Source organism: Urocampus carinirostris, chromosome 18 (assembly GCF_059441175.1).
Source record: "Urocampus carinirostris isolate Australia breed hairy pipefish chromosome 18, RoL_Ucar_1.0, whole genome shotgun sequence".
NCBI lineage: Eukaryota > Metazoa > Chordata > Actinopteri > Syngnathiformes > Syngnathidae > Urocampus > Urocampus carinirostris.
Window position 1 is genome coordinate 26,438,226 of NC_142366.1, and position 27,294 is coordinate 26,465,519.

Sequence of the window (27,294 nt, forward strand, 5' to 3'; positions counted from 1 at the left end):
TTCCAAATATCATTCGGAAGGTTAAAGTCTTGGGATTCCAGAAATGCCAAACATAGTTTCCATTTTATCTATCAGATCTAGCTTCAATTCCCGTCGCTTCCTAAGCTCTACAATTGTGATCCTTTATATCAGGGGTGGCAAACTCATTTTAACTCGGGGGCCACACGATAGAACACACATTCTGTAGGGGCCGGACTAGTAGATTAAAGAGAAAGAAAAAGAGAGATAAAGAAATAAGAGAAAGAGGGAGGGAAAAGTAGAAAGGGCGGGAAAAAGAGAGAGAGGGAGAGCGTGTGAAAAACAAAAGATAAAAAGTCGTGAGAGAGGGGGAAAAGAAAGGAAGAGGAAGAAAGAGATCCAAAGAAAAATAAAAAGAGAAAAGAAAGCGCTAAGGGTAGGAAGAGAGAGAAAAGGAAAAAAAGGAAGTAGGAGCAAAAGAGGTTAAAAGACACACAGAGAGAAAGAGACAAAGAGCAACAAAGAAAGAGAAAAAGAGAGACAGAGAGAGTGAAAGAGACAGAGTGGGAGAAAAGGAGTGGAAAAGAAAGATAGAAATAAATACAAGTACAGTGTCTTTATTCGAGGCACCTGGCTTTGGCAACATCACATTGACCTATTTCAACCTGCAGCTTGTTTTTCTCTTGCGCTTCTCTGGGTGTTGTCTCGCGGGCCGCCTGTTTGACACCTGTGCTTTATATAATCTGAATGATGATTCAATGCACTAATAGTGTAAAATGCTAACGTAAAACCCCCAAAACAGCATCCGTCTGTTTATTACAGCGCCTGATCTAGCCGAGATCGATAACGGGCGGTCTCCCAACCCGGATTGTGAAAAAAAAACTCTTTCCTCCGGCTGCGTTGACTAACAAGCTCAGCTGGCAGCTACATCTGCTCACCGTTAAGTAGCGCCAGAGCTGTTCACACGCATTAGCGGCACATCTTCATTCCAGAAGCTGGCAGAACTTGCTGGAGGCCATGCGAAGGCCCCAGATGAATTGCCAGGCTCAGAGCAGCCGATTTAGGAAGTGAACCTTGATGCCCGAAATACACCAAGAATCGATATGTTAGCAGAGCAAGTCCGTGACGCACGCTAGCAAACGTTGGGATCATTGATTTTTTTCTTTCTGCCTGATTATACGCCGCTGACCCTCTTGGATGTCTTTTATCAGTGCCGGTCTTCGGCGCAGGATGAAAGGTATCCAAGAGATGCCCACAGGAAAAAAAACAATCAGAGCCTGATTTTGTAAAGCAGAGGTGTCAAAGTCAGTTTCACCGAGGGTCAACATCTGCGTCATGTCTGTCATCAAAGGGCTCAATGTGACTTTATAAATGGAAGTGCCAAGTCAAGTCATTTTTATTTGTACAGCCCTTAATCACAAAGAGTCTCAAAGGGCTACACAGACCACAGACTATTATGACACCATCCCCTGATCTAAAACCTACAACAGGGCAAGGAAAACTCAAAAACCTCAACATGAGTCAAGTTAAGTCAAGTGAAGTTAATTTGTGACGCCCTTAATCACAAAGAGTCTCAAAGGGCTGCACACATCAAAGACTATTGCAAACTACAGACTATTATGACACCATCCCCTGATCTAAAACCTACACGAGGGCAAGGAAAAACTCAAAAACCTCAGGATGAGTCAAGTTGAGTCAAGTCAAGTTATTTTGTGGCGCCCTTAATCACAAAGAGTCTCAAAGGGCTGCACAGATCAGAGACTATTGCAAACTACAGACTATTATGACACCATCCCCTGATCTGGAACCAACATGAGGGCAAGGGAAAACTCAAAAACCTCAACATGAGGAAAATGAAGAAACCTTGAGAAGGGACCGCACGTGGTATCCCCCTTTCAGGATTACCAGACAGCAAAGGGTGTTGCAATTACTAATAATACAGAGATATTGTCAACAAAAAATATAGGTTATTCATATGCTATAGAATAGAAGTGTTCTTTAAGCTTAGCTTTAAACATTTCCACTAAGGTTGCAGGTCGAATCTCAGGGGGAAGGGCAGTCCACAGCACCGGGGCCCAAATGGAGAACGCTCTGGAACCTGCGGATTTCTTCTTGGCTCTTGGGATCAACAGTAGACCAGCGCTTTCAGAACGAAGGCTCCGGACCGGAACATAGGGGGAGATTAAATCTGAAAGATATGAGGGAGCAAGTCCATGTATGATTTTGTATAATACCAAGAGAACCTTGAAATCACATCTTAGGCTAACAGGGAGCCAATGCAGGTTAGCCAAAAACGTCGTGATCGGACTTTTTTGTCCTAGTTAAAAGCCCCGCTGCGGCATTTTGTACCAGCTTAAGACTCTTGATTCTGGATTTCGGGAGACCGGAGAGTAGTGCATTACAGTAATCACACCACAGGTAACACTAAAGGGCTCAGATGTCATTTCAGACTGTAAGGCACACCTTCAAATTTCTGGGGGTTTTGATTACTGTACTCTCAATTTATTAACCATTCAAGTCACAAACATTAGTTTCCTTTAAAACAATGTTACTAGAGGTATAGAAGTTAAATACAGTAATACATAGATTGCTTGCTTCTTTGCGCTTCAGTTATCGTTGGTTCACTTCTTCCCAGGAAAAATATTTAATTAAAAACCCTTTGACTTAAGCTCCCTGATGCAGTTTGCTCAATTCATATCGTTCCGCCTTTTATACTTTATTGTGACCGCCAGACACCTGTTCTGCGTTTTTCTGAATCTCGCTAAGTTTGTGTCTCGCGCCATTGCCATGCCGCCTAGATGATGCATCTATCTGACGAACCCTCTGTTCTCTATCTCTCAGCCAGCAGGGCTTTGATCAAGGTGCGCCCAAAAATGTTAAAAAAAAAAAAAAAAAAAAGACAAATTTGAAATTGGTACTGGGTTTCCATTTTCTCAGTTGGCAAGCAGAAAATCCTTGTAATGAATTTAAATACTATATATCTCTAAAATCAAACTATTTTCTCTTTGTGTCGAAGGGTGCGACACTACTTTGCTGATTTTCACTTTTCGCAGGTAGATCTGGTCCCCATTAACCGTAAAAACCATAGGATCTTTATATCTCTACTTCTAGAGATATGAGATGTCTTCCGAAGAATTTCCAGACATTACCACTAGAGACTGTGGCTTTAAAGTTATTTTATTTTCATCTTTTTATTACATATTTATGTTCATTTGTTATTTGAATGTTTTCCTGGTGATCCGGATGTGTTTTAGGGCTATTTAGGGTTAACTAAGATGCTTTTGGGAGTAGGTCTGGAACGAATCGATTGGTTTTCAGGGTTTTCTTATAGGGATAATTCACTCGAGATACGAGCACAACCCGGTAACGAATTAAGCTCATATGTCGAGATATCCCTTTATAACAAAATAACCACATTTTCAGGGTAATTTATTTCTCAATTCCACTATTGAGTTGTGGCACTTAGCAAAGTTGAGAGGCATCGTGGGTAATGTAGTCTTTGGTCTCATAATTTATTTATTTTTTAAGACACTGATTTTAATCTCTTACAGGCCACATTTTTTTCACAATTTTTTTCCAAAACTTTCAAAGCCCTTTCAAGCAGTTGTTTAGAGCATTACAGTTGCCATGGAAACAGTGGCCGGTTAAGCAAAACTAGATTTGATTCTTTCGGACATTGTGCCAGTGATGCATGTGCTAAGTCTGCTAGCCTTAAGCATGATTTTGGTGAATAAATATCTTAAATGACATGTTTTTTTTCATGATTACTGATGTGACTCAGCTGTGCCCGGTCCTTTGGCGGCAACTGCCGCGGGTTCTGATTGGCTCCCGATCAGTGTTTGTACCCACTCTTGTCTGTCCCCTTTTGTCAGTCCGTTTGCGAAACTCAGTTAACACTAGACAAGCCTTTTTCGACCACCCCTCTCCTGTTTTTTGCTCCCGTCTGTCCCCGGCTTCGACCTGTTTTTGATCCTGACCACGTCTGCTCTCCCGTTCCGGCTTTCGACCTCTTTTTGTCCCCGACTACGTCTTCTCTCCTATTTTGGATGACTCGCTTCCGACCCCGACCACGTTTTTGCTCTCCTGTCCTGGCTACTGACCCGTTTTTCCGACACCGCCATCGCTTGACATGGAAGATCCACTGAAATAGCAAATCCGATTATCAGAGCGACATGCTTCCCGTTTCCAGCGAACACCAGATCGTGGGCGCAACCCTTTCTCTTTCCTCCGATAAAACTAGTGTCCTCTTTGTAATGTATTGTTTGCAGTGACGTGCAGTCAGGTAAGTCTGTGCCTCACTATCATCATGGAAACATTAAACTACAAATATATGAAATTGGTATATTTTAGTTAGTGCTTCACAATTTTTGATTTTTCTTGTTTATAACTGTTCCATTTACATTATTTGTATTACTAATCTGTAACTTGTGCTGAGTGAGGCACGCAATTCTCTTGCCTCATGGGAGAGGGCGATAGTGAGACCAGGGATTGATTTTTAAACAATAGAATTAGTGATAGTATTAGCAAGCTAACAGTACATGAAGCCATCTCGTCATTTTTTTACACGTTTCATGGAGTTTTTTTCATAATGGATGATAACTTATCTGCATGCTTTGATTCAAATAGAGCCTTATTCAGAAGTTAAGGTAAGACGATGAGATGTTATCGGACTGTGCCTCACCTGACGAACAACCTGCGTGGCGCCATTTGGTAAGTGCCTTAGCAAATCTAATTGTTAATGACTCATTACTTATTCATTATAAAATGTGACCATATACCATTGATTGGCTTGATACCAGTGTTCTCTCTAAGCTACGCTAGCGCGCACATTCTCAGCACACTAGAAAATCTAGCCAGCGCACAAAAATCATGGCTCGAAATTACTCATTAAGAAGCGTCTTAAGTCAAAGTTACAGTGCATGAAGGTAAAAATACACGGGTTCCCCTGACGTTGTGTCCTAAATGCGGTATTTTGAAGTCGAGGTCGAAGTAGAACGAAATTGAGTAAAGTTAGTAGAGTTTGTCGAGAACCAGCTTCTTCGGCTCGGCTCACTAAAGAGAACCGGCTCTTTTGGGTCCCAAACGGCTCTTCAGGTTGTTTTTGCTTCTTTAATCCCAACATGACCAAATATGATGTAAAATGATGCACAAAATGACCTAAAGGAAGGGGGGAATAGAACAGAAAAGAAAAAAAATACCAAAATGAAAAAGTAGTGAAAAGCTGAGAAAAAAAGAAACAAAAGGAAGAGAAAAAAAAGCAGGAAAAAGTTAGAAAAAAGCCAGAAAAAAAGAAAATGTAGGAAAAAAGTACAGAGAACAAAAAGAAAAAAGTAACAGCTATGAAAAAGATTTTTTTTTTTAATTTAAAAAAAAAAAAAAGTTTGTTGTATTCAAATCATTTCCAATGATATCAAGTGAATCTTGTTGCCAACATTGTACTTCCACTAAAAAAATGTGATTAAGTATAGTTCTGTATCTTACAACCGACTCAATAAGCCCCCCAAAATGTTAATATTATGCGACAAAATATATCAGGAAATAAAAAGAAATGGATATCTTGTGAAAGAATTGTAAGAACAAACGTCTGTAGGCCATACAATCTTTGCAACAGTACATGAGTCAATTCGTTCAAAAGAGAAAAATATATTTGCATTGCCGAAAACTCAGCAAAATGTAACGTGATGTCAAGTTTTGGACATGCTTGATAATGAATTATCTTGCCACACTTGGGATTGCCGTTGCTCACTGTCGTTTCAAGCGTTGCTTACCAGCTTTGTGTGAGCGCTCATGTTCCCTGCAAAATGACAGGGACCATTGCTTGATACACCAGAAAATGCTTCTACCTTAAATAAACCTTTATCTTTTCTAATTTAGAGGTCGTTTGCTACATTGTTCCTTGACAAAAGACAAGGTCGACTCAGCGGTTACAAAACCCCAACAAAAGACAGAAGTTCCTGGCAGGTGAGTCACTAAGAAAGCACACAAAGGAATCTGAAAAACACATTGTAATAATCTAAATCACTTTATTAATTTAAGTTAGAGACACTAAAACATTGGAAACCATATTTTGCTTTGCTATGGAGCAGTCTTCAGAAATCTACCAAAATAAAAGGCTTGTCGTATCGTCTGAAAAAAAATAATCAAAGGCAAAATAACAAAGAGGTAGAGAATCGAGGCTCATCGCTTTGGGGACAGAAGGAATGAGGCCTGCGGGAATGTCGTTTTTTGTAAATATTCAAACACGACAGGATAGGGAAACGTTGGTTTGGGTTACTGGGTTACTGGGCTACTTGACGACGTTTACAAACACATTTTGGACAAACTCGACAGCACAGTGTTTTTAAGGAGGGACGAATGAATCATTTTCATACGGTTCCCTCGAGTAACAGACATCAACTTGAAAATATACATTCTCTGAGATTTTTTGGGGGTTCCTTTTACCGTAAATTCCAGACTACAAGCGCTACTATATCTCTACATTATCCGTTTTTTGGGGTATTGGTGGCGAAAAATCATACTTGCCAACACTAGATTCTAACAGAGGGTGCACGATATTCAGGGTAACTGGATTACTTTCAATGACTTTTGGATGACTCCAATACCAAATATGCTAAGAAAAGACAAAAGAAACTAAATATGAATAAAATGACTCAGTTTTGTGCAGGCTTGGGGAGTAACGGAATACATGGAACGGCAAAAATGATGTTGGCAAGCTGTTTGGATTTATTTTCATTTTGTTTCTGTCGCATTTTATATTCGTTTTGCCGGAGATCAAAGCCAGGAGAGAAAGTTTACCACGTGTTGTGAGTCATCATTTTATTTATATTTAGTTTCTTTTGTTTTTTATTAGCATATTTGGTATTGGAGTAATCTAAAAGTTATTGAAAGTAATCAAGTTAAAGTAACCTTACCCAACCCTTCCTATATACCAGGGGTCAGGAACCTGGATTACTTTCAATTACTTTTGGATTACTCCAATAGCAAATATGCTAATAAAAGACAAAAGAAACTAAATAGGAATAAAATGACTCCATTTTGTGCAGGCTTGGGAAGTAAAGGAATACATGTTACGGCAAAAATGAAGTTGGCAAGCTGTTTGGATTTATTTTCATTTTGTTTTTGTGGCATTTTATGTTTGTTTTGCCGGAGATCAAAGAGATCAAAGCCAGGAGAGAAAGCTTACCACGTGTTGTGAGTCATCATTTGATTCCTATTTAGTTTCTTTTGTCTTTTATTAACATATTTCCTATTGGAGTAATCCAAAAGTCATTGAAAGTAATCAAGTTAAAGTAACCCTACCCATCAGACTGATAACCCAATATGACATTACTTTTCGTCCTGACAGGGAAAATATACTCATAATTAGCCGCCTTCTGCCAAACTCAAATATTCAATCAGCTGACACTACATGTTCAAAAGATTCCTGACATTTCTGTCATTTTTATACAGCAGTAGCAATACTTGTTAAATACCTCCTCTCAATACATTTGTCATGTGCGCAAGGGATGGGAGAGCTTAAGATCAGTCGTACGGGGCTCAGCATGTGTACAGTACATTGAGGTTTGTTTTGGGAATGTTTTTGTCGCACTTTTACGGGTACATTATCGCCAATTCAATTATTGAAAGCTGTAAATAGGAGTTTGTTACTTTTCTTTACTAGACATTTCCCCCTTTTTTGCTTTCTTTTCTGGACACATGCGTGGCCAATAATGCCTTTAGTCGGGAGGAACCTTTACATTTTGGTCTGCGTCTAAATTTCAACTTTTTAGGCCACCTTTGATATCCCGAAATAGATACAAAGAGATGTGGGATTTTCATGGATGGCCAACCTACTTACGAAGCGGCGTAAGGATTGCAAACAAAAGCGGGGCTGTTGCTCGGGTCATAGTGCTAAGCTAAGGGAGCTACATGACTCGACCTTTGTTTTTAAACGTAGAAAATGAGTTTATTTTTACTGTTTAAGTTTGCTTTTTGTACAGGCTACATCAGATTTTAAACAGTAAACGGTTTCTTTCCTAAATATGCAGCTATTAATCTTAAACGTGCGCCCTGTAGTCCGGAATTTACGATAACTCGTCCATTGCCAGCAGAACTGTCGATGGTAGCGAACCGGTCCGAATATTTGTAACCAATCGGCAGTGAGGAAAAAGCTGAAGAATTACAGTGCAGGTCTACAAAACTAAAGTGAGGAAAGTTTGTTTTTACTGTCCGTACAGTAACATACTGTACATTTCCACAATGACACTAGATAAGGCTGGTGACTAAATAGTTAATTGGATACCGCTTCAAAACTAGTGACAGTATATAGATGTCTCTTGAAAAGAAAATACACAGAAAAACGACAAATAAATCCATTGTGCAGTACACAGCTTTCTTTGTCCCAGAGGAACAATATGGTAAACCTTTGCATTTGCTCAATGCAAGTGCACCAGAATATTCAGTCTTTCCGCCGTTTTATCCTCAGTGGTCTTCCCCATCGTGCTGGTAGGTTCCCTCTTAGATCCCGTTCTTGGCCTCGTTGTTGTTCATGGCCTCCTTCCTCTGCGCTAGGAAGGGGTACATGCACTTGTCGGCACCCAGGAAGCGGTACATGCACACGATTGCTTCGAAGGGTAGGATGCTGCAAAGGGAAGCAAGTGATTCAGATTCAGATATACTTTATTGTCATTCTTGTACACAGAACGAAATGTCGATACATCTGACCCGCACAGTTTCCTTGAATGTACAGATATACCGTAAATTCCGGACTACAAGCCGCTACTTTTTTCCCAAATGTTCAGCTCTGCGGCTTATTCAGTGAAGCGGCTAATTTATGGAATTTCTCTAACTTCCACCAGCGGCGCAGGAATATAATAGGTATGATTAAGACCAGATGAATATGTGCACCAAGAAAGAATGAAATCTCCAAGTTTTAGCATATATTTTCTGTAAAGTTAAGGTACGTTCTGATACTGAGGAAGATGCAATTGATGGCGAAAGTTGTGAGAAGGAAGTTGGAGACGATCTACCGGGATGCTTTTTTTCTCAGGTATGTTTGATACATTGCAAGCGTGATCCTACTAGCGTGTTGGTACCTTTCGGGATGAATGTTATATTATTATTATTAAAGCCTTAAACTCTCTCGGTGTACTATCTTTCTTCATAAATATGTGTAACCATGTATAATATGTATTTGCAACTGTATATTTTTGTAATGTATTTATTTTAGAGATTTATTCTGTTATGTGTTCTACAGACAAATCAAAAATAAGGGGCGGAGCAAACGCGGGCTAACGGGAAATGTGGTAAAGCTGAGTTACCGGTAGAACTGTGGTCGCAGCGGACAATAGTGGATATATATTTTTCCCACTCTTAACTTTGGAAATATACATTTTGTTTCCTTGGATTACTTTCAATGGGACCCCAACTTTACAAGTCTGCATCATACGTTAATTACAGGCACCATTTTCTATAAGTGATACCAACTGTTGTTCTGGACTTGTGTATTATCCAGGAGTTGCAATTGTGGAACTTACTTACTGGACCAGGTTAAACTTGTGACTACGTCACAAGCTTTACTGCGGGCGCCCGCGGCTTATACATGGTGCACTTTATAGTCCGGAATTTACGGTAAATAAAATGTTGTATTGAAGTACTAATAATATACTAAATAATTATAGCCATGTATAGTATTATACAGTAGTGCAAAGAGTGCAAGAGGAGCAGCTAAACAGATGTGCAAAATGGGCAGTCAGGTAAACAAGTCACTATACAATAACAATAACTCTGGAGAACAGATGTGCAAAGGAGTGGGTAGGTATGATGGTGACCGTAGAAGACGAAGAGAGGCGAGCTTACCTTTTCATGAAGTTGACCATGTAGACGATACGCGGCGTGCAGATCATGGGCTGATCGGTGAGGATGGCGCGCATGGCTTGCTTAACGCAGAATTCCGGCTTCAGAGGGGGCAAGAACGGTTCGATTTCCTTCCTGGAAAACAAGGTAGGAGACGACTCGTTTAGTGTTACTGTCTATGGTCTTAAATCTTATTGCAAACTGTTGCTTTAAGAAGCAGGGTTTAGTGAAATTTCCTGTCACAGTGACCCAGCTTAAAGAAAAAAAAATACTAAAAAAAAAATACAATTGTTTGCTAGTGCAGCGGTGGGCAAACATTGAGTCACAGGCCACATTGGGTTAGTTCCTGGAAACCTATCCAGTTTTTCTAATTTATCTACGTAATTTTCGTATTTTAAATGTCATCTCTTCACATTGATTTTGACATATTCACAGTTTAAGCATTGTATTTGATATTTAGTTTTGTAGCATTACCAGGGTTCCTGCGGAGCTTTGAAAAGTCTTAAGAGGCTTTCAATTCATTATTTTATACATAAAGCCTTATTGGCATTAAAATGTCCTGAATCCATTTTTTGAAAGTCTTAATGTGAACACATGAATAAAATATTTTGTAACATTTATTAATTGTCTTGATAATCCAATTTGCTTTGGTGGCAACACGGCATGACCACAATAACAGAACTATCGAAACGGTGATGTAGTTTCAGTCGGGCCTTTAAGCACAAACGCATGTCTTGGGTCTATCCACAATACAAATACAGACACTGCCCTACTTACAACCATCCGACTTACGAAAAACTGTAGTTACGAACATTTTTTATGGGATGTGGAAAAATATCTGGACATTGCTGTTAGATTTTGTCTTGTGTGCACCTTTTTCCAAGGAAAGGACATTACTGTAGTGCTTCATTCCGCCACTACCGGCGTGTGGCGCTGTGAGAGGTCACCCAGCATCCACCTTGAAGAAGAAATCCGGCTTCTACTTCCTAGTTTGTGTGTAAACATTCTATACTGTATCTCCAGCATCCATTCAATATGGCTGGTGTAAAGAAGAGGTGAGTGGTTTATTTTGCAATGAAAGTGGAATATGAAAGCTTGATGCGGTTGAGAGAATGGTTGGATCGCTTTTTTTTTTTTTGGGCCACTTTTTACCACGGAGGAGGACCTCTTGAAGCGCTTCTTCCAAAGGTAAATTCAATTCAACTTTATAGAGAATATTTTATGAATTGTTTATTTTTTTAGTACAAAACAATATACGTTACTTATACAAGCCCTAAACTTACATTCCATACAGAATGATGCAAGTTACAAACAAATTCAACTTACAAACAATTGTCCAGAACGTAAGGGCAGCGTCTCAACTTTGGATAAAGGAAAAGTGGCTCTCCGACATTTTTCGCGATGGCTATAACCAATTACAGGTAATGTGTACCTAACACCATGTATTGTGCGCAATAAATATGTCTTTTTGTCAATTTAGTATTAAATAAAGACAATAAAGGTTTGAATTGAACTTGTTGCAGGAACCCTGATTATGTTAGATGTATATTTGCATTCTGTTGGTATTTTTCTTTTCAGAATTTAAGCAAAATACATTAGCTCTCTAGTTTAAAAGCACTGAATTTGATATTTTGTAGTATTACTCTGGATGTACTTTTGTAGCATTTCTTTATTATAGTATTAGTGTACGGTTGTCATAGTTTTGTATAATACATACATTGGGTCCTGTTTTAAACACTGAATACCATATTTGGTTTTGTAGTATTTTTGGAGCAGACACACAAAAAGGATAAAACTGGCACCAAAGACCCACATTTCCTTATCAGTAGTACTTTTTTTACTATTGTATATATTGACATCATTTGATCATTTTGGCCGGCTGCGTGGAATTATTTTTTCGTCCTTTATATATAAATTTGCCCTTTAAGTATTTATTTTTTACTATATCTTGTTTTTCCTGTTTAAAAAAAACATGAACTTTGCTTATTTCTAATATTTTACTAGGTTTCTTTTAAAGAAAAATTAATGACTTAGTCAAATAAGCATAATAATCTGCCAATGAGACATGTATTTTTTGGTAAAAACAAGGTTTAGTGTCAAAAAGAAAACTATAATGATGAGGTTTTAGTGAAATGAGCTTTTAATTATCTGCCATTGGAACACGATTTTATCTAGTGTTCTTAATGATATTTTGCTCCTTTTAAATGATTAATTTGTACTCATCATTTTTAACTTGTTTTTCCCCTAGTAAAAAAAAAACCCCATTAATTTTTAAATATGAATTCGTTTTTATGACATTTTTTATGTACTTTTAAATATTGTTTTTTTCTTTTTACAAAATATCTACCTTGGTTTTTCCTCATTGTTAAAAAATGTAATATATGAAAGAATAACAATTATCGAAATGATAATCGATAACACGATCCTCCTCTAGAGGAAACTAACATATTTGTTCGCCGTCTTGCAGCTACGGGTACCTGAAGAACCAAAAAGCTTGGCCAAGAAAAAAAATAGAAATAAAATGTGTGCATTTTTAAGTCTAGTGTGTATTATTCCCTTTTTGATTGCACTACACGATTCGGCAACATCTGGCCTTCAAATATTACCCAGTGTCGCTTTTACTTGAGTACATTTGTGAAGAAAACACAGTACTTTTACCCCGCTACATTAGGCCTCATCGAAATTGTTACTTCATTTACTCAATCCCCTCCATGTAAGTAGGCGTCTGTCTGTCTCCGCTAAGGCACATTTGTTTTGACGCAGGCTCCCTCATCTTTAACCAATCAAACGAAGCAGCCTCGTCACGTGACCATATTCAACTTCAGCAGGGGATTTTTGTTTACGAACATGACGCTCAACACTAATTGACTATGAAAACACAGAAGTAGAGGAGCTACTTTTAAATTAAATCTATTTTTAGGGTTTGATTGGATGGACTTTGATGATCTATTTGGTTGTTTAAAAATATATATATTTACGACGTTGCTAAAGTTACTCAGTACTTGAGTCTTTTTTTTTTTTTTTACTTTTACTTGAGTGATATTATTCTGAAGTACCAGTACTTGTGTCAAAATTTTAACTACTCTGTCTATCAGAATAGCAGTGACTGTATTGATGGGTCATTCGGAGGCAGGGTTGGGTAGGGTTACTTTAATCGGATTACTTTCAATGACTTTTGGATGACTCCAATACCAAATATGCTAATAAGAGACAAAAGAAACTAAATAGGAATAAAATGACTCCATTTTGTGCAGGCTTGGGGAGTAACGGTATACATGGAACGGCAAAAATGTATTGCCGTTTGGATTTATTTTCATTTTGTTTCTGTTGCATTTTAAGTTCGCTTTGCCGGAGATCAAAGAGATCAAAGCCAGGAGAGAAAGCTTATCACGTGTTGTGAGTCATCATTTTCATTCATATTTAGTTTCTTTTGTCTTTTATTAGCATATTTGGTATTGGAGTCATCCAAAAGTCATTGAAAGTCTCATCTCATTAGCCGTACCGCTTATCCTCATCAGGGTCGCGGGGGGGGGCTGGAGCCCATCCCAGCCCTCTCCGGGCAGTGGGCAGGGGACACCCTGAACCGGTTGCCAGCCAATCGCAGGGCACACAGGGACGGCCAACTCATTCACACCTAGGGACAATTTGGACCGGCCACTTCACCTGAAATGCATGTTTTTTGGAACGTGGGAGGAAACCGGAGTGCCCGGAGGAAACCCACGCAAGCACGGGGAGAACATACAAACTCCGAACAGGAAGTCCGGAGCTGGATTTGAACCCACGACAGGATCCCATGACATGAACTGTGCCGCACATGCGCTAACCACTGCGCCGCCAGTTTAAGTAACCCTACCCAACCCTGTTCGGAGAACAGGTGAAGTTGGTTTTACCAGTGAGTCTACCTGGAGGACCCCCACCCTTTTAATCTGCAACTACGAGGCACAAAAGAGCCGTGGTCTGGCTGGTCTGCTTCGAACATTAAAATAGTACTCGTCATCGGGTGAAAACCGGAGCAGCAAAACTCTGCAGAAGAGAAGAGGGAAGCAGGAGGACTCACCTTATCCTGCATCCTTTGAACATGCCGGTGTCCACCAGGTAAGGACAAACCAGCGTCATGTTGATGCCGTCCTTCTCCGAGGCCTTGATCTCGTGGCTCAGGGACTCGTGGAAGCCGATGGCGCCGAATTTACTGGCACAGTAATCCTGGGGACAAAAAAGTCACTTTGAATGTTCCTGCGCTATTAAATGCAGATAGCAAAATGCAATGTTTTCTGGATTCTGAATCTATCCGGATCACGCAAGGATTGTCTTTCGTCTCTTTTGTCTTCAAAGTCTCTCGTGTCAACCCTGGAGTGCCGTGTCTAATCTCTTAGCATACAATCTTTCACAACTTGACGACGTCAATGACGAGAGATATACTTTTTTTGTTGCGGATGACATTTTTACAGTAAGCCCCCCCTCCATTTCCCTCTCTTTCTCTCTAAGATCCCCCCTTTCTCTCCATCTTTCTGTCTCTAAGACCCCCTCCTTTTCTATTTATTTTTCTCTCTCCATCTCTAGGCCCTCTCCCTTTCTCTCTCTAAGCGCCCCTCCCTTTCTTTTTTTCTCTCTCTCTCTAAGACACCCTTTCTCGCACTCTCGCAGTGTCACATACCAACCCCTGTTCTGCCAGAAAATACAGGCGGGCATGTTTCAGTGTTCTGGTTTGCCGGCGTCCCTGCGTCCTAGACGCATGATTTTTGCTAGGGACGCATAGTCTCAAATCAACGTGCGTCCCCGGGACGCAACTTTTTTGACACCAAATTGTCATTATTACCCGATTACATTTTTTTTTAAAACAAAGATTTACCGCACTTCAAACTTTTCGTCAGGCAGATCCGCCATTGTTGTTTTGGTCTCGCGGTTCGAGTTTTCGTCTACACGCCGATCTCGAGTTGTGTGGTGAAAAGTCCGTCTCTTGAGAGAGAACCGGCTTTTTCGGCTCAACTCATTCAAGAGAGCCGGCTCTCAAACGGCTCACTTGCTTTGATTATATTACGAATGATGTTGTATAAAGAAGTTAAGGAAAAAAAAGTATAAAAGGAGAAAATGAAAAAAGACAGGTTTGTCGTGATCCCTTTAATCGGTATATTACTAACAATAATTTGATGATTAAAACTGAATATATAGATTTATATTACATGTTTGTCGCCGATTTACAATTTCAACCTGGATAAAACGAAATTTTGGGGAGCCATAGATCTCTGTTGGGACCCCTAGATTTTTGAGCATGCGAGTCCCCGGGACCCATCACTTTTCAGAGCAAAAATGAACACTGATGTTTATATCACACATACGTACATAACGAGCACAACTGAATAGTTATGGTGGCAGCGCCTCATGCACAGAATAAGAGGACGCTGTATTTCTCCTCACGCAGATATTCTCCCAACTGTATATTCTATACTGGCATCCAAGCCAGATTTACAACAATAGAATAAAATTCTGAAATTGTGGGTCAGCTCAAATTCACATATTCGGTTGTGCATCCCCTGTAATGAAAGGTAGGCAGCGCGTGGCTTATATGAAATTATTTTGTAAAGCACATTTAAGACAATCAATTGCCAATCAACTTATTTTAAAACCCCATTCGGTGTATACAGAAACAACAAACCAACTCAACGGTCCAAACGTCAAAATCTGCTGAATTTTGGCCTTTTTTTGTTATTTTTGCAATATAACATGCCTGGAGAATAAATAAATAAAACCTCTTGGACAGCACTCAGAAATAAAGATCATTGAGTGGTTTGAAGCCCATAGACAAAATTGATATGGAGTGTTCCGCCTAAGCATAAACGGTAATTTGTAACTAGTTACTTTGTGATTAACGTGGTACTTTTTGGTGTCAGTAACCAGGGGGGGGTAACTGAGTTACAGTTAAGTAAGGTAACTACTACCTTATTTTCTGAACTACAAGGCACACCAGATTATTAGGCTCACGCAGTTGAGCAACAGCAATAATGCAATGATTAATTAGTAAAGAAATATCGCTGATTAGGATTGCAAAACATTATTTGCAACAGGAATCGAACCCGGATTGCAGCAGAGAGGGCGGAAACACTATCACTAGACGCTTGGAATATGGAAGCTTAATGTGGTTGAGAAAATGGTTGGATGGCATTTTTTGGTAACTTCCTACAACGGAGGAGGAAGTTGCCTTACTCTTGAAGCTCATCTTCCGAAAGTAAATTAAACTTTATAGAGCATATTACAAAACGAAAAGCATCGATTTGCATAGTACATTCTCTCCACCTGTGTGTGTCATTAACCTCTCTGTTCATGATTGATATTTAAAAGAGCTTGTACGGTATTTTTTTGAGACTTTCTAGTTTCTCGTTCTGTAGTTTACATTGTTATTGACTCACAGGTGAAGTGGAGAGACTGTAACCTATCAGAATGCACTATGCAAATCAGTTTGTCACGGAGTAAAAAAAGGGTGGTAGTGCCTTTTTGTACGTCATCTGTTTCAAATAGAGTTGCATATGATTTACGATTAAGGTTGACGACCATTATTGATTGCTCAATTAATGCTTAAATATGTAGCTATATTTATAAATACTGTATGCATTTCCAATGTAATCCATTGTGTTTTGTTATGAGGCGCATTTTATACATTTCTGGCAAATTTGAAGTTTTTAAGTGCGCCTTTTAGTCCTGAAAATACGGTAACCGTGACCAATGTTCCCTGTCATTTTGCAGGGGTCTGAGCGTTCACACAAAGTGGGTGAGCAACGCTTGAAACAACAGTGAGCAACGGCAATCCCAAGTGTGGCAACTAAATCATTATCAAACATGTCCAAAACTTGACATCAACTTACATTTTGCTGAGTTTCCGGCAATGCAAATAAAAATGTTACTTTTGAATGAATTGACTCATGTATTATTGCAAAGGTTGTATGGCCTAAAAAGGTCGTTTGTTTTTACATTTCTTTCACAAGATATTTTGTCGCATAATATTAACATTTTTGGGGGCTTATTGAGTCGGTTGTAAGATACAGAACTGTACTTAATCACATTTTTTAGTGGAAGTACAATGTTGGCAACAAGATTCACTTGATATAATTGGAAATTATTTGAATGCAACACAAACTTTTTCTTCTTTTTCCCTGTTTTTTTCTACTCGTTTTTTTATTCCTTTAGAAAAAAATCTCATTGTGTTTATTTTTTTTCTCTATTTACTTTTTTTTCCTTAGTTTTTTTCTGGCTTTTTTTCTGAATTTGTCCTAATTTTTTCTCTTCCTTTTGTTTCTTTTTTTCTCAGCTTTTCACTACTTTTTCATTTTGGTATTTTTTTCTCTTTTGTTCTATTTTCTTTTTTGTCATATTGCCCCGCCCTTCCTTTAAGTCATTTTGTGCACAATTTTACATAATATTTGGTCGTGTAGGGATTAAAGAAGCAAAAACAACCTGAAGGGCCGTTTAGGACCCGAAAGAGCCGGTTCTTTATAGTGAGCCGAGCCGAAGAAGCCGGTTCTCGAAAAACTCTACTGACTTTTTTCAACTTCGTTCTACATCGACCTTGACTTCCAAATACCGCATTTAGAACACAGCGTCAGGGGAACACTTGTATTTTTACCTTCATGCACTGTAACTTTGACTTAATTGGCTTCTTAATTAGCAATTTCGAGCCCTGATTTTTGTAAGCCGTCTCAATTTTCTTGTGCGCGGAAAAGCTCTGGATAGTGCACAATTGCGCACACACGCAGCTTAGAGGGAACATAGACCTTAACTAATTTTTCAGTTACGCTCCCAACACTAAACCCCGCAATCCAGAGAAAGGTCATTCGTACCTCTTGTTGAACGTACCATTTTTAGCCACCGGGTGGCCATTTTAAAACAAGTACAGTGGAACCTCGGTTTTCGAACGACAATCAGTTCGAACAAATCGGAATCCGAACAAAAAATTCGAGAAATTCTTGCTTCGTTGTTCGAACAAAAATCGGAGTTCGAACGCCGGGCTGGATGTTTCACATCACATTTTTTTACTCCTTTTAATTTTCTCAGGTGCAATTGCACCTCCAATACACTAGGGGGACGTCCGAGATTAAACAAATAGAATAGAGTATACCTTTATTGTCATTGTTACAAAATGGGTTAACATTGTGACAACGAAATTGGGCATGGCACTCCAGTTTCACACATTCACAGTGAGGTAAGAAGCCAAGATAAAGGAACAGAGAAGATAAGGTTATAAAACAAGGAGGATAAGGCTATAGTTAATTAATTAATTTACAGGATATTTACAAAAGAAATGTCGGCATGTAGAAAAATGTTTTCTACGAGCGAATCAAAAAGAAGGGGCGGAGCAAACGCGGGCTGACGGGAAGCAAATGGGCCGAGTTACAGAATTTCACCGCACCGATGAAGCTGCAGCCACCAGAGTCATCATGACTTTAATGACACTGTCATGAACCACTTCCGAAAAGTGCTAAAAAGAAGGCAGAAGCGAGTGTCATTGGATAGATATTTTAAGAGAAAAGAACATCCTTCCAAACAACCATTTTCCCTCCTCCTCCATCCCTCTCACCGTCCATCTGCTCCTTCTGCTGACCACCACAAAGGTAAAAAATCCTATTCTTTTCTTTATCCTTTTTTTATTTTTACACGCTCATGTTAGCGTAATCTTTCGTACGGTACCGTCTTTCTTCGTAAATATGTGTAACCATGTATATGTACTTGCAACTATATACTTTTGTAATTTATTTTAGAGATTTATTCTGTTATGTGTTCTACGAGCGAATCAAAAAGAAGGGGCGGAGCAAACGCGGGCTGATGGGAAGTGGGGTAAAGCTGAGTTACCCCACTTCCCATCAGCCAGCGATCTCGCTTTATTAATTAATCATTGCATTGTTCTTGCTCAACTGTGTGAGCCTAATAATCTTTGTTTTCTTCCTATTTTTTCTCATACTTTTTCTCTTATTGGTAGCTGAGGAAAAATTTGTTTTCTGCTCATAGTCTATTATACTACAATATATACATTACTTTTTGTTTATCGGAAGATTACGATAACGCGAACGTACGATTAGCCCGGGTTAGCTTTATGATTACGTTAAACATTCAAGGTAAACATTCAGGGTGTTGGAACGGATTAAAACGATTTACATTATTTTTAATGGGAAAAATGATTTCGGTGATCGAACACATCGGTTTTCCAACAGGGTTCTGGAACGGATTATGGTGGAGAACCCAGGTTCCACTGTATTGTGAAAAAAGGAATAAAAAGGCCAGTTTTTTCCCGTAGAAATCGGCAGTGACATGAATACCGAGCGGGCCTTGATGAAGACGTCTCCGTCGCTTGGGGAGCTGTCAGGAGAAACCCCCTCCTCCTAAAACCACCCACCGATGCACATAGAATCCATAAGAAGCTCCCCCATGCTCATCTTTTAATTTCAGGGGGGGAGGGTCTCGGGTCTCCGCTCGGATTCCGTATTTCTTTACGACGGTGGGAACTGTAAAATACGACGCGGTCGATACTAACCTCCACTCCGGCTGTGCTGAACAAACCCAAAGAGCTGGCAACCGTCACAATATGGCCGTGGTTCAATTCCAGCATCTTGGGCAGGAAGGCCTTGGTGGTCTGCAGGCGGAGACACAAAAGACATGAGAAATCAAGTAAGTTGGCTTGTGCCAAAGCGCTTTGATCGCGTTTTTTTTTTCCCCTTACGTTGCCATGGCGACGCACAAAGAAGCATGCGGATTCATGGGAGGCATAAAAAAAATGAATATGAAAGGGTGGACTGTTTTTTTTGGCAGGTGTGAAAAGGAAAAAGTGGGAGGTGTCTGACCCCCCCGCTCGCCCACCTCCCCCACAGGTATTCAGTGAACAGGCAGGTATGTGATGTGTGTCACGGTGTTCTTTTCCCACACGGATCTGATGGCCATTGTTAAAGAACGCTACACAGTACACAGTGCTACATTAGGCAACATCGAAGCCGTTACTTAATAAATCCCCTTCACGTAAGTAGGCGTCTGTCTGTCTCCGCTAAGGCACATTTGTTTTGACGCAGGCTCCCTCATCTTTAACCAATCTAACGAAGCAGCCTCGTCACTTGATTACCGTAAATTTCGGACTATAAGCCGCTACTTTTTTCTCCAAATGTTAAGCCCTGCGGCTTATTCAGTGAAGCAGCCAATTTATGGAATTTTTCTAACGGCCACCAGCGGCACTCGATTATAAAAGGTAAGGTTAAGACCAGTAGAATATGCGCGCCAAGAAAGACTGCAACCTCTAAGTTTAAGCATACATGGTCTATAAAGTTAAGGTACGTTCCGAAAAAGAGGAAGACGCCCTTGATGGCGATAGTTATGAGGAGGAAGTTGAGGACGATCTACCGTGAATTTCACAAAAATGGGATGCTTTTTTTTTTAAACAGGCACGTTTGATACATTGCGAGCGTGATCCTAACTAGCATGTTGGTACCTTTCAAAGGCACGGTTTGGGATGAAAGTTATATTATCATTATTAAAGCTTTGAAAACTCTCTCGGTGTACAGTCTTTTTTTGTAAATATGTGTAACCATGTATAATATGTATTTGCAACTTTATATTTTTGTAATGTATTTATTTTAGAGATTTATTCTGTTATGTGTTCTACGGACGAATCAAAAAGAAGGGGCGTAACAGACAGGTAGTGGGGACCGGTAAAGGTGAGTGTTTGTGGACACGGCAGACAATAGTTGATATATATTTTTCTTACCGTTAACTTTGGAAATATACATTTTGTTTCCTTGGATTACTTTCAACGGGACCCGGACTTTACAAGTCTGCATCATATGTTAATTACGGGCATCATTTTCCATTCATGATGCCGACTGTGGTTCTAGGATTGTGTACTATCAGTATAGTTACAATCGTGGAACTTACAGCCTGGCCTGGGTTAAACTTGATTGTGTCACGAGTTGTTATGCGGGCGCACGCAGCTTATACATGTGTGCGGCTTGTTTAAGTACAAAAACAGCATATCACCTAAAAAGTGGTGGGTGCGGCTTATAATCAGGTGCGCTCTATAGTCCGGAATTTACGGTATGTTCAATTTCAGCAGGGGATTTTTGTTTACGGATGAAACAGATTGAAAATGTCTCTTAACAATGCTGACTCTGAAAACACAGAAGAGGAGGAGCTACTTTTAAATTAAATGTGTTTTTGGGTTGATTGGATGGACTTTGATAATCTGATTGGTTGTTTTAAACAAACACGACGTTGCTAAAGTTACTCCGTTTTTGTCAACACAAATTACGGAACACCTTGCACTAGTCACTGCAGCTTTCACCCAATCAGAAGCCATCCATTATCTGCACCGCTTATCTTCAGTAGGGTCGCGGGGGTGCTGGAGCCCATCCCAGCCATTATCGGGCAGTGGCCAGGGGACACCCTGATTTGGTTGACAGCCAATCGCAGGGCACAATTTGGACTGGCAGATCCACCTGAAATGCATGTCTTTGGAATGTAGGAGGAAACCCACGCAAGCACAGGGAGAACATGCAAACTCCACACAGGGAAGTTGGTAGCTGGATTCGAACCCACGACCTCAGAACTGTACCGCACACGCGCATATGGCAATAAACACTTGGAATTGAGTTTAATTTAAAAATAGACTCATCACAGAAACATCGAGTTCAGTCTGAAACAAGATACTGGGAAAATATATAGCCGGAGTAGCTCACCTAAGTCGTTGTGTTCAATACTAATGTGAAACCATGGTCCTCTTATATCCGTTAGTGTAGTAAATCCAGGAGAGTAAAATATTTACAAATACAGTACAGAATAGTAAAATACTGTTTTCTCTATGCCGTAGTTCTACCCAACATGCTATTCACATTCATCTTTTTCGGCCAATTGCAGGCTTTGTTTTGTCCCTTTAGCCTATGCGAGCCTATAAATGATAAAAAGGATCCCCCCCCTTTACCTCCGAATAATTTTAGCCAATAGTGATCGATTCAAATGATGATTGACACATTGGTTAGCCAATGAAACGCCGGTAAATAAATCCCAGCATACACCGCGGACTACTTGGCGTTCGGGGGAAAATCGAGTCGGCGGCTGCAAGTTAGTTGGAAGACTTTGCGACTTAATGTTGATCCATAAATAAGGCGCACTGTATTATAAGGCGCATGGTCAGCTTTTGAAAAAAAATAAGGGCTTTTAGGTGTGCCTTATAGTGCGGAAAATACGGTATATATATAATTTTTCTTCCCGTTTTCTTCCTATTTTTTCTCATTTTTATACTTTTGTCTCTATTATTGGTAGCTGAGGAAAAAAAAATTCTGCTCATAGTCTATTATAGTACAATATATACATTACTTTTTATTTATTTTTGACCACTAGATGTTGCCGCTTTAAGTGGTACAACCAAAAACGAGTGCTACAAAACACAAGGAAGGGTTAAAAACTACTCAGACTCTCTTTTTTGCCCAGCTTTTCACAAGGTTTTTGTCTCTTCAGGGTACCAGTAGCAGCAAGATGGCCGACAATTATGTCAGCTTTCTCTCTGTGTTTATGTAAAATAGATGGAATAGCTTAAATATGTTTTTTAACCACTTAGGAGGCGCTAAAATCTTACTTTTTCTCACACCGAAACAAATTGTTCATTTTCTTAATCCAATAATAGACTACAGATTTGCAATTTTCTATTTTACCAGAATGTGCAGTGAACCTGAAGGCAGCACCAGAACCTGGAAAAATCCCCTAAAACAGGGGTCTCCAACCTGGTGTCCGCAGGCCCCGGGTAGCCCCAGAGAACAACGAAGTAGCCCGAAAGACAGAACCTGAAAGTAGCTCGCCAGTGACCGGTCATTGCGATTTTCTAAGAAACGGGATGATTTCTAACTGGCTGGATATTTATGGTTAACTGAGCCCCTATTAACTCTTCTTCTCAGATATAACATGGTAATAACATAGTAACAGCATAGTAATAACACAAGTTATTATAGAAAATGGAAACCAATAGCCATTCACCAATCGGTAACAAAAAGTAGCTCTGCTTCAAAATCGTTGCTGACCCCTTTAACTAAAATTAACTTATATAACAGGGTTTTTCAACTTGTGGGTCGCGGGCCTTTACGTTGGCAAAAAAATAATGCTCAGGAGAGAAAAATGACCCAGGTGCTATTACACTCCTTAACAGTAGATGGCGATAATGTTCTGTGAGTTGACACCCACAGAAAAAGAGAACGATTTGTATACTGGAATAACTTCGAATTGCACTTTTTGGTTGATTTTGTGGATAAACTTGATTTTCTTCCCCTTACTGCAGTGTTTCGGTTCAGTAATTCAGTTTTTGTGCTAAAAGTACACGATTTGAGTTTTGTTTTTTATATATTATACTAGTTGCACATTTTCATTTACGAGTTTGTTAAAATGGCTGAAGCTACTAAAGTAAAGCGTTTCGGATTTCATTAAAAGTGCAGCTAGTAGAGTAATAAAGGAAATATCGTCGTCAACGGGCATTGTGGGAAATGTAGTCATTTTGCTGGTTATTCTGTCTTAAATAAACTATCTTCCATCTCTGATTGAAACTGCAAAATATTCTCATTCAATTCATAGAAGAGTGAAATCTTTGATTTGGGTCACGGCTTGTCATCAGGGTAGAACGGCGGCTCCTCAAGTCACGAGAACATCCGCTCGATGAGCTTATCGATCGGGCCCCTCAGGGGTCCCCCGACTCGCATCCGGGGCCCCCGGCGGGAGCCGATCAGCAGGTGTGACACGTGACTGCCATTACGGGAACCGAGCCATCGCTTTTCTCGGCAGGAAGCCTAAAAACAACAACGGCCGGCTCGGCCTTTTGTCGGGTGCCTGCCTTGGTCTCAAAGCGCCAACAATAACAAGTAGAGCTGGCCAGCTTTTTTTCTAAACTGAAAACACGAGCAAAGGATGATAAAAGTGGATTTTTTTTCCCAGTGCGTCTGCCTTCTCCCGAAGTTTAATAGCATGGAGGAGAGTCGAACACAGGGGGAAAAAAAAACGCAGCTTCTTTGTAAACGGAACCAGAGGGAGCGTGGTACCAGATAGCAAGTTTGGGATGGGTCGTTTGTGAACGAATTGGCCCTATGAGGTGACTCCTTTCTTGGAACAGCTCTCCCTCTCTATTCCTCTCTTCCTTTCAATCTTTTCATCTTTCTCCTTCTCTCTCCCCATAATTAATCTTTTCATTTTTCTTTCTTGTTCTTTCTCCCCCTTTCTTTCCCTTTCTAAGTTTCTCTGTCCTTTTCTTTCCATCTTTTTTTATTATCGTTCTTTCTCCCAATTTCTTTCTCAATTTCCATCGCTCTCTCCCTTTCTAACTTTTTCTCTGTCCCTTTCTTTCCATTCCTTTTTAATTATTATTTCTCATCATATTCTCTCTCCATTTTTCTTTCTATCACTCTATCCCTTTGTACCCTTTTCTCTCGGTCCCTTTATTTCTATCTATTTTTATTACAATTTTCCTATCCTATTTTCTCCCCATCATTTTCTCTCTCTCCATTTAATTGTTTGTTTCTATCATTCGCTTCCTTTCCATATTTGCTCCCTGTCCCTTTCTTTCTATCCATTTTTATTTTCATATCCTTATTTCTCCCCATCATTTTCTATCTCTAATTCAATCTTTCCTTTTTATCACTCTTACCCTTTCTACCTTATTTTCTCGGTCCCTTTTTATTTCCATTTTTCTTTCATTACTCTCTCCCTTTCTACATTTTTTTCTGTATCTTTTTATTTCAATTATCCTATCATTTCTCTCTCCATCTCTTTCTATCTCCATGTTCCCATTTTTCTTTCCACATTTTCCTCTGTCCCTTTAATTTTTTTTCCTTCCTTCTTTATTCTCCCCATTTGTCTTTCTGTCACCCTCTTCCTTTTTTCCCCCATTTTTTTCATGTTTCTATTGCTCTCACTTTTTCTATTTTTCTCTGTACATCTCCCTTTTCTTCTAGCTTTTTTTTCCCTAGCCCTCTCCTCCTTTGAAGCTTTCTCCTCTCTTTTCACGGCCTTTCCCTTTTTTTAATTTCTCTCTCGCCCTCCATTTCTCCCCCTTTCTCTTGAAGGCACCCGTGACTGATCCATATGAGTGCCATCATCTCCGTCTTATTTGCTAATAAAAAAAAATTATAGTTTCATTTAGGTAAAACTTCACTGTATATTCAAACAATAAATGCTATTATAATGTAGTCAAGTCATGTTTATTTGTTTGGCCCTTAATCACAAAGAGTCTCAAAGGGCTGCACAGACCACATACTATTGCAAACTATAGACTATTATGGCATCATCCCCTGATCTGGAACCAACATGAGGGCAAGGGAAAACTCAAAAGCCTCAACATGAGGAAAATGAAGAAACATGTGGCATCCCCCTTTCAGGATTACCAGATAGCAAAGGATGTTGCAATAAAGTCAAATCAATGTAGTAGCATAATGTGTCATAATTCTTTACAATAGATCATTAAAAATCCGAAAAATCGTTAAGAACAGGCTCTTTTAGTGATCGGAGTTCCCACCACGGGAGTCCATGCGAGTGGGAGGAAGATCCACTTTTTATAACCTTGCTGACATCTTGCTTCATTTTGTCCAGATAAGGAAACTTGGAAGCCGTAAAAAGGACGATTTGGTTTTTGGAAGGCGTCGCCGCCAGGTAGAAGCCATTTGGACCGGAGCGCGGTGATCTGCGCTTCTTCACAGTATACGTTTGAAAGGGCCGATCGGAAAACAAATGGGCGAGGGAAGACGTTGCGTGCCGTTGAGGCATCGACTAGAAATATGCGGAGAGCGACTCCGCCAAATTTCCAGACTCCCACTGTAAAGGATGTAAGATACCGGAGTGAGTTATAGCTCTCCCACAGGGTTGGGTAGGGTTACTTTAACTGGATTACTTTCAATGACTTTTGAATGACTCCAATAGCAAATATGCTCATAAAAGACAAAAGAAACTAAATAGGAATAAAATGATGACTCACAACACGTGGTAAGCTTTCTCTCCTGGCTTTGATCTCTTTGATCTCCGTCAAAACGAACATAAAATGCGACAGAAACAAAATGAAAGTAAAACAGGGGAAAAACTAAAAGGGAGCTAGAAAGCTAGCTAAAAGAGTAATACCCCATCTAAATAAACATATAGAAAGCTTCAAACGAAGCTAGATCGCTAGTTAGAAAGAAGGCCAAAATGCTCCTGGGCATCACGTCGGTGAGTCCTGATTGTTCTTGTATTTACTTTTTTTCCTACATTTCTTTCTTTTCTTTTTCTCTGACTTTTTTTCTAAATGTTTCCTTCTTTTTTTCTCTTCCTTTTGTTTCTTTTTTTCTCAGCTTTTCACTACTTTTTTATTTTGGTATTTTTTTCTTTTTTGTTCTATTCCCCCCTTCCTTTAAGTCATTTTGTGCATAATTTTACATCATATTTGGTGATGTTGGGATTAAAGAAGCAAAAACAACCTGAAGAGCCGTTGAGGACCCGAAAGAGCCGGTTCCTTTTAGTGAGCCGAGCCGAAGAAGCCGGTTCTCGACAAACTCTACTAACTTTACTCAACTTCGTTCTACTTCGACTCGACTTCAAAATACCGCATTTAGGACACAACGTCAGGGGATCCCGTGTATTTTGACCTTCATGCACTGTAACTTTGACTTAAGTCGCTTCTTATAAGTAATTTTGAGCCCTGATTTTTGTGAGCCGGCTAGATTTTCTTGTGTGCTGAGAATAATCTGAAACACCGAGGAGGAACCGAGTAACATGCCCAATGGCACGCTAGCTCAAAATGCGGGTCCCGGCTCTCGTGGCAGCTCCCGGCATGCGTCCCCGACCCCTGCCGACCTATCGGACACGGAAAGTGTGAAGGCGAGCGGGGGTCTCGTGTCTTACATCAGAGCCGCTCCTAATTGGGCCTCGCCGTTCCCTCGTTCCGCTAAATTACCCGCCGACGTGAAGCGGGCCCCCGACGTGAAGCGGGCCCCCGCCCCTCCACCTAATTGCGGCCGAGGGGAAAGCGCCGGGGGTCCCGTGACAAAAGCTTCCTGCACCTGGGATGTCAGGCTGCATTAGCGAGCCTCCACGATACGAATACCGACAAAATATCGGCCCCCGTCCGATTCAACCAGATGGCCTCCTAATTAAGGAAGGGATTGCCGGTTTGAGGTGGTACTGTTACAGTACAGGGGAAGCTCGGTTTTCCAACGCCTCTCAGTTCGAAGAAATCGGAGTCCGACCGAAAATTTCGAGAAAGTCTTGCTTCGCTGTTCGGTCAAAAAAAATCGGAGTTCGAACGCCGGTAATGCGTGAGTGCGTACGCTAGGGTGCCGTGCTGAGATCGCTCTTTTCCTGACCAGGGTTGGGTAGGGTTACTTGAACTGGATTACTTTCAATGACTTTTGGATTACTCCAATACCAAATATGCTAATAAAAGACAAAAGAAACTCAATATGAATAAAATGACTCCATTTTGTGCAGGCTTGGGGAGTAACAGAACACATGGAACGGCAAAAATGATGTTGGCAAGCT

At 40.0% G+C, this 27,294-nt stretch overlaps 1 protein-coding gene across 1 annotated transcript in view; it reads right to left on the reverse strand.

The window, feature by feature from the left end:
• Positions 1-8,137: 8,137 nt before the first annotated feature.
• The window catches only part of rdh10a (retinol dehydrogenase 10a), a 37,952-nt gene continuing 18,795 nt past the window's right edge, over positions 8,138-27,294 (reverse strand). Inside the window, exons 3-6 of the mRNA XM_088322352.1 lie at positions 19,310-19,408; positions 13,850-13,995; positions 9,796-9,927; positions 8,138-8,578 (exon numbers count right to left, since the gene is read on the reverse strand). Coding sequence (XP_088178478.1) covers positions 8,455-8,578; positions 9,796-9,927; positions 13,850-13,995; positions 19,310-19,408 — 501 coding nt within the window. The 3' untranslated portion in view covers positions 8,138-8,454. The remainder of the gene's footprint in view (positions 8,579-9,795; positions 9,928-13,849; positions 13,996-19,309; positions 19,409-27,294) is intronic.